At 41.0% G+C, this 8,821-nt stretch overlaps 1 gene segment (V, D, J or C); it reads right to left on the bottom strand.

Moving 5' to 3' along the window:
* Positions 1-921: 921 nt before the first annotated feature.
* LOC120225936 lies at positions 922-8,366 on the bottom strand. The segment is given in 4 exon segments: positions 922-1,017; positions 7,727-7,791; positions 7,879-8,202; positions 8,306-8,366. Coding segments are annotated over 4 exon segments (531 nt in total).
* Between the last annotated feature and the right edge of the window lie 455 nt (positions 8,367-8,821).

Genomic DNA, 8,821 nt, shown 5'->3' on the forward strand with positions numbered 1-8,821 from the left:
GTGTCTCTCGCACAGAAATACGTGGCCGTGTCTTCGACTCTCAGGTTGTTCATCTGTAGATCCACTGTGTTCTTGGCGTTGTCTATGGAGATGGTGAATCGGCCCTTCACGGAGTCTGCGTAGCTTGTGCTACTTCCACTACTATAAATGAATGCAACCCACTCCAGCCCCTTCCCTGGAGCCTGGCGGACCCAGCTCATGGCATAATTACTGAAGGTGAATCCGGAGGCTGCACAGGAGAGTCTCAGGGACCCTCCAGGCTTCACCAGGCCTCCCCCAGACTCCACCAGCTGCACCTCACACTGGACACCTGTAGACACAAGACATCCTGGTCAGGAACCTGTCACACATCTAGTGTTTCTCTCACTCGTATCCATTCACACACTCAGTGTCTCTGTTTGCCATGAATTACCTTTTAAAACAGCAAGAAGGAAAACCCAGCCAAGCACAAAGTCCATGGTGAGATGTCTGTGTTCTGTCCTGATCACAGAATGGGAACACCTGAGACTCCAGGAATGGAGCTCCTCTCCCAGCTGCAGGGTCAGGGCTGCGCTGGTTTAATAAGCACAGGGAGGGTCTGATTTGCATGTCATCTGCGTATATAAGCAGCTATGTATTCAGTCGTTACAAAGAGGGCAGTGACCTGAGCAGATGTAAATCTCTTTAATTTGGTGTTTAGACAGCTTTTGGAAAAATGACATTAGTTACTATCATTTTCGAAAGATCACACTTTTGCTCCATGAGAATTTGGTTTTACATTTGCACACGACTCGTGGGGTATAGGTGTCATCATATCCTATAAGGAGATGTGAACCTACAACCAAGTTGTAGAGGGTGGTGGGGTGTCCAAGTGCACGTATGTGGTGAGAGTGAGCCCAGGATCTGGGCCGGTGCTCCTCCCTACAGGACCTACGACCTCCCTCAGTCCACCTGCAGGGCTGAGCGGGCGGGCTCCTGAGGAATGTGGAGCACTTTCTGTAATGGGTCCATGATGATTTTGCTTGCTCTGGAGTTGACCTTAAATAGAGAGGGAATCAGGGTCAGTGCAGGTGTCTTTTTAAGTCTTTAACATGTCACTATCATTGTGTTCCTACTGAGTAGTCTCTGTGTTTGTTTGTAAGAGCTTTGATGAATGTACCTGACATAGAGTGAGGTGCACATGCCGATGTGTGATATGATAGAACACTGATTCGAGAATCAACATATCGGACTGAACACATAATTCCCATTAAAATCTCTTTAATGTTCCCTTGGAATTCTTCCTTCCTAGTTCCTTACTTCACCATGTCCCCACGGATCTGTTAATCTTTCTCATGTTTCTTCAGATTAGTTTCGCTTTAGAGAGTGTGTTCATATGATATGAACTCTTATTTGTAGGTCTTATTCTGCTCAGCATAAACTCTTGTCAATACAACCATGTTGCTGGTTGTATCAGCAGTCATTGGATTTAATGGTTGGCGGCTTTGCAAGCATTAATGTCACCAAGTGTTATGTCTTAAGTGGCTTTCTTTTATCAGAATCACTGCCAGTGTCTAATGTTGCAAAAATTTTTCTTCTCAGCCTTGAGACATAGATGTGATGTTTAGAGAATGTGTGATTTATGTGATTTCCACAACAACCCACCTGAAGCAGAGGCAGATGATCAAATATACATCAATGTAGGAGTTTTTCCTGTTTTGATAAGTTGTTTTTATTATTGGATGTTCACAGAAGCTTAATTTCAAAATTGGGAATATAAATAAAACACAATTAATACTAGAGATTTTTTTTATGAAGATGTTCATAAGTATTGGTGGTAGTGAGGTGAAAAGAGCTTTTATTTTTTTAATTTATTTAATAGTTTATTGTCAAGTTGGTTTCCATATAACACCAAGTGCTCATCCCCACACGTGCCCTCCTCCATGCCCATCTCCCCCCTCCCCTCCCCCACAACCCCATCAGTCCTCGGCTCGTTGGACTAGGGGTATGATTCTCGCTTAGGAAAAAATTCATTAAAAGTTCATTTAAAATAACTTTTTTTTACTGGATTCTTTGTTTTCCAAATGTGGAGTTTGGTGAGTACCTTATACATTTTGGATTCTAGCCTTTTATCCGATATGTCATTTGCAATTATCTTTTCCATTCCATCAGTTGTCTATTAGTCTTATGGATTGTTTCCTTTGCCGTGCAGAAGCTCTTTTTTTTTTTTTAAATTCTATCTTTCTTCTTTTTTTCTTAAATAGTTTATTGTCAAGTTGGTTTACATATAACACCCAATGCTGATCCAAACAAGTGCACTCCTCAATGCCCATCACCCCCCTTCCTCTCTCCCCCACTCCTATCAGCCCTTAGTTTGTTCTCAGCATTCAGGAGGCTCTCATGGTTTGCCTCCCTCTTTCTCCTCAACTATTTTTCTTTTAGATCCCTAATCATCCTCCGCTAATTCCTCCTCATCCACCTATACGTGCAAACATATGGTATTTGTTCTTCTCTGCCTGACTTATTTCGCTCAGCATAACGCCCTCTAGTTCCATCCATGTTGCTACAAATGGTCAGATTTCATTCTTTCTCATTGCCATGTAGTATTCCATTATATAAATATACCACATCTTCTTGACCCATTCATCAGTTGATGGACACTCCGGTTCTTTCCGTGTTTTGACTATTGTTGTGAGTGCTGCTATGAACATTGGGATACATGTGCCCCTATGCATCAGCATCCTGTATCACTTGAATAAATTCCTAGCAGTGCTACTGCTGGGTTATAGGGGAGTTCTATTATTCATTTTTTGAGAATTCCATACTGTCTTCGAGAGGGGTTGCAACAGACTACATTCCCACCAACACTATAGGAGGGTGCCCAATCCTCCACATCCTCGATAGCATCTAGAGTTTCCTGATTTATTCATTTTAGCCACTTTGACCGCCATGGGGTGGTATCTTAGTGTGGTTTTGATTTGTATTTCTCTGATGAGAAGGGATGCTGAGCATCATTTCGTGTGACTGCGGGTCATCCTGATGTCCTCTTTGGAGAAGTGTCTGTGCATGTCATCTGTCCATTACTTCACTGGATTATTTGTTTTTCTGGGTGTGCAGTTTGATGAGTTCCATATAGATGGAGGATACTAGCCCTTTATCTGATATGTCATCTGCAACTGATTTTTCCCATTCTGTCAGTTGCCTATTCGTTGTATGGATTGTTTCCTTTCCCCTACAGAAACTTTTTTTTTTTAATCTTCATAAGGTGTCAGTAGTTCATTTTTATCTTGATTCCCTTGCCTTGGGGATGTAAAGTAAGAAATTCCTGTGGTTGAGGTCAGTGAGGTTTTTTTCCCACTTTCCCATGTAGGGGTTGATGCTTTCCAGGTCAAATGCAGGTCCTTTGTCCATTTGAGGTTTTTCTTTCTTTTTTTTTTTTTGTATGGTGTGAGAAAATGATCTAGCTTCATTCTTCTGTATGTTGCTGTTCCGTTCTCCCAGCATCATCTGTGAAAGAGGTTGTCTTTTTTCCATTGGATACTCTTTACCGCTTTGTCAAAGATTAGTTGGCCATACATTTGTGGGTCTAATTCTGAGTTCTCTATTCTATTCCATAGGTCTACGAGTCTATTTTGTGCCAATACCATACTGTCTTGATGATGACAGCTTTGTAGTAGAGGCTACAGCCTGGGATGGTGATGCCTCCCGTTTTGGTTTTCTACTTCATATTACTTTGGCTATTCGGGGTCTTTAGTGGTTCCCTACAAATGTTAGGATAGTTTGTTCTAGTTTCGTGAAGAATGCTGGTCAATTTTGATTGGGATTCCATTGAATGAGTAATTGCTTTGGGTAGTAATGATATTTTAACTATATTTATTCTTCCAATCCATGAGCATGGAATGTTTTTCCAATTCTTTGTGTCTTCTCCAATTACCTTAATAAGTTTTCGATAGTTTTCATCATACAGATCTTTTATATCCTAGGTAAGGTTTCTTCCTTGGTATTTTACGGGTTTTTTGTGCAATTATGAATGGTATCAATTTCTTGATTTCTCTTTCTGTTGCTTCATTGTTGGTGTATAGAAGTGCAACTGATATCAGCACGTTGACTTTGTAATCTACAACTTTGCTGAATTCTTGGATCAGTTCTAGTAGGCTTCTGGTGGAGTCTGTCGGATTTTCGATGTAAAGTATCATGTCGTCTGTGAAAAGTGAAAGTTTTACTTCTTCTTTGCTAATTCCGATGCCCTTTATTTCCTTTTGTTGTCCGATAGCTGATGCTAGGACTTCCAGCACTATGTTAAACAGCAGTGGTGAGAGTGGACATCCCTGTCGTGTTCCTGATCTCAGGGGGAAAGCTCTCAGTTTTTCCCCGTTGAGGATGATGTTTGCTGAGGGCTTCTCATAGATGGCTTTTATGATGTAAGTAAGTTCCTTCTATCCCAACTTTGTCGAGGGTCTTTATGAAGAAGGGATCCTGTATTTTGTGAAATGCTTTTTCTGTGTCTATCGACAGAATAATATGGTTTTTATCTTTTCTTTTGTTGATGTGATATATCACATTGATTGAGTTGCGAATGATGAACCAGCCCTGTAACCCAGGAATGAGTCCCGCTTGATCTTGGTGGATATTTCTTTTAGTGTGCTATTGAATTCAATTTGCAAGTATCTTGTTGAGGATTTTTGCATCTGTATTCACCAAGGATATTGGCCTTTAGTTCTCCTTTTTTGCTGGGTCTCTGTGTGACTTGGGAATCAAAGTGATGCCGGCTTCATAAAATAAGTCTGGAAGTTGTCCATTGATTTCTATTTTTTGGAATAGTTTGAGAATGGATGTTAATCTGTTTTAAATGTCTGGTAGAATTCCCCAGGGAATCCATCTGGCCCAGGACTCTCATTTGCTGGGAGATGTTTGAGGACTGATTCAATTTCCTAACTTGTTATGTGTCTGTTGAGGTTTTCTATCTCTTACCATGTCAATAAGTCACTGAGTGTGTGTTTAGGAATTTGTCCGTTTTTTCTAAGTTGAGCACTTTGTCGTCATGTAGTTTTTTATGGTATTCCCTGATGATTGCTTATATTTCTGAGGGTTTGGTTGTAATCAGTCCATTTACATTCATTATTTTGTCTATGCGAGTGCCTTTTCTTTAGTTTGCGAAGCTTGGATAGAGGTTTGTCAATTTTGTTTATTTTTTCAAAAAAACAACTCTTGGTTTCATGGGTCTGTTCAACTGTTTCTTTGGTTTCTATATTGTTTATTTCTGCCCTGAGTTTTATTATTTCTCTTCTTCTACTGGCTTTTCGGTGTCTTGTTGTTATCCCTCCAATTGCTTTAGGTGCCCTTTAGATTTTGCACTTTGGCTTTTTCTAATTTCTTTAAATAGGCCTGGAGTGCAATGTACTTTCTTCTTAGGACTACTTTCCCCGCATCCCATAGAGTTTGGATTGTTGGATTCTCATTTTCCTTTGTTTTCATATAATTTTAAATTTCTTCTCTAATTGCCTGATTGGACCATTCATTCTTTAGTAGTGTGTTTTTGAACTTCCATTTTTTTGGAGGTTTTCCAGACTTCTTCCTCTGATTGATTTCAAGTTTCATAGCATTGTGATCTGAAAGTATGCATGGTATGATCTCAATTCTTTTATATTTATTTAGGTTACTTTATGACCCAGTATGTGTTCTATCTTGGAGAATGTGACATGCGTACTTGAGAGGAAAATGAATTTCATGGCCTAGGGATGTCGAGTTCTAAGTACATCTGTCAAATCCATCTGGTCCCATGTGTCATTTATGTCCATTGTGTCTTTCTTGACTTTCTGTCTAGTTGAACTGTCCATTGCTGTAAGTGGAGTATAAAGTCCCCTGCTATTAGCACGTTCTTATTGATAAGAGTGTTTCTGTTGTGATTAACTGTTTTATGGTTTTAGGTGCTCCCATACTTGGTGCGTAGACATTTATAATTGTTAGTCTTTCTGATCGACAGACCCTTTAATTATTATATAATTCCCTTCTTCATCCATGGTTACTGTCTAATGTCCAGTTTGTCTGATATAAATATAGCTACTCCAGCTTTTTTTTGACTTCCAGTAGCATGATACATGTTTCTCCATGCCCTTACTTTCAATCTGAAGGTGTCCTCCAGTCTAAAATGAGTTTCTTGTAGACAGCAAATAGATGGATTTTGTTTTTTTTCTCCATTTTGCTACCTTACGTTTTTGATTGGAGAATTTAATCTACTTACATTCAGTGTTATTGTTGAAAAATACGGGTTTAGAGTCATCGTGTTCTTTGTGGGGTTTTTGCTTGTGATGGTGTTTCTGGTATCTTGCGTTCCTTTCAACATTTCCCTCAGAGACTCCCCCTAAGGATTTCTTGTAGAGCTGGTTTAGTGGTGATTAATTCTTTCATTTTTGTTTATTTGGGAAGACTTTAACCTCTCCTTCTATTCTGAATGACAGGCTTGCTGGGTAGAGGATTCTTGGCTGCATATTTTTTTATGTTCATCACATTGAAGATTTCCTGCCATTCCTTTCTGGCCTGCCAAGTTTCAGTAGATACGTCTGTCACCACTCTGATAGGTTTCCCTTTGTGTGTTAGGGCCCTTTTCTCCCTAGCTGCTTTCAAAAATCTCTCTTTGTCCTTATATTTTACCAGTTTCACTATGATACGTCGTGCAGAAGATGGATTCAAGTTACATCTGAGGGGAGTTCTTTGTGTCTCTTGAATTTCAACGTCTACTTCCTTCCCCAGGTTGCAGAAGTGCTCTGCTATAATTCATTCCAGGACTCCTTCAGCACCTTTCCCTCTCTCTTCCTCTTCTGGGATTCCTATAATAGGGAAATTGTTCCGTTTGATTGTATCACTGAGCTCCCGACCTCTTCTTTCATGTTCCTGGATCAGTTTTTTTCTCATTTTCTCAGTTCCTTCTTTTTCTATAATTGTGTCTTCTGAATCACTTATTCTCCTTTCTGCCTCTTCAGTCCATACTTTACACCTCCAGTTTATTATGTATCTCATTTATCACATTTTCAAATTCATCATAACTCTTTTTAAGCTCCATCGTGTTTGTAGCCATAGTTTCTCTGATGTCCTCCATGCTTTTCTCAAGCCGAGCGATTAATTTGATGAGTTTTATGATTATTGTTCTAAATTCTTATTCAGTTATTTTGCTTATATTATATTTGCTTATATCTCTTTGGAGCAGTTCTTTAGCTGTTCATTCTTCCTGGAATTTCTCTGGAGGAGAGCTCTTTCGTATCATCATTTTGGTTAGCTTTCTATCCCTTGTTAGATAAGGATAGACTTGAAATAAGTCAGGCAGAGAAGGACAAATATCATATGTTTGCACGTATAGGAGGATTAGGAGGAACTTGACGGAGGAACAAGGGAGAGAAGAAGGGCGGAAATGGTGGGGGAAAGGGAGAGAGGCAAACCATGAGAGATTCTTGAATGTTGACAAAAACTAGGGACTGATGGATGTGGGGGGGAGGGGGGATGGGCATGGAGGAGGGCACTTTGGGGATGAGCACTGAGTATTATGTGGAAACTAATTTGACAATAAACTATTAACTATTTGTAAAAAAAATTAAAAAAAATTAAAAAAAGTTATCTGTAAATAATTCATTTCTAGTGGCAAGGATTAATCTAGTGCCAACACCTCTGTCTTCTGTGCATGTTCGTATACGTTTCCTATTCCAAGTATGTCATTCAGAGACTGAAAGTTAAGCACAAAATCATGTGTCCATAAGGACTCCCTGGGGGAAAGTACTCTATGGGGAGGAAGCCCCAGACCCTGACAGGAAACCTGCCTGTAACCTCCATCGCTCCCTGCTCCTGGGAATATAAACCAGAGCTGTGCATAGTGTGCACCCCCTGGTGGTGCTGATCCCATTCTCCAGGGAGGTTAGTGTCTGAGCTCACCCTGATGATTCCTCACTGTGTCTCTCGCACAGAAATACGTGGCCGTGTCTTCGACTCTCAGGTTGTTCATCTGTAGATCCACTGTGTTCTTGGCGTTGTCTATGGAGATGGTGAACCGGCCCTTCACGGAGTCTGCGTAGTATGTGCTTCCACTACTATAAATGTATGCAACCCACTCCAGCCCCTTCCCTGGAGCCTGGCGGACCCAGCTCATGCCGTAGCTACTGAAGGTGAATCCGGAGGCTGCACAGGAGAGTCTCAGGGACCCTCCAGGCTTCACCAGACCTCCACCAGACTCCACCAGCTGCACCTCACACTGGACACCTGTAGACAGAAGACATTCTGGTCAGGAAACTGTCACACATCTAGCGTTTTTCTCACTCACATCCATTCACACACTCAGTGTCTCTTGTTCACCTTGAATTACCTTTTAAAACAGCAACAAAGAAAGCCCAGAGAAGCATAAACTCCATGGTGAGATGTCTGTGTTCTGTCCTGATCACAGAATGGGAACACCTGGGACTCCCGGGGCTGGAGCTCCTCTCCCAGCTGCAGGGTCAGGGCTGGGCCGGTTTAATCAGCACAGGGCAGGTCTGATTTGCATGTCCTCTGCGTATATAAGCAGCTATGTATTCAGTTATACAAAGAGTGCATTGATCTGAGCAGATGTAAATCTCTTTATTTTGGTGTATTGACCGTTTTTGGATAAATAAAAGTTGTTATCACTTTCTAGAGATCACACTTTTGCTTCATGTGTTACTTTGGTTTTACATTTGCACACTACTCGTGGGATATAGCTGTCATCATATCCTATAAGGAGATGTGAACCTACAAGCAAGTTGTAGAGGGTGGTGGGGTGTCCAAGTGCACGTATGTGGTGAGAGTGAGCCCAGGATCTGGGCCGGTGCTCCTCCCTACAGGACCTACGACCTCCCTCAGTCCA

Source organism: Hyaena hyaena, unplaced genomic scaffold (genome assembly GCF_003009895.1).
Source record: "Hyaena hyaena isolate Hyena2069 unplaced genomic scaffold, ASM300989v1 scaffold_1575, whole genome shotgun sequence".
In the NCBI taxonomy this organism is placed as follows: Eukaryota; Metazoa; Chordata; class Mammalia; order Carnivora; family Hyaenidae; genus Hyaena; species Hyaena hyaena.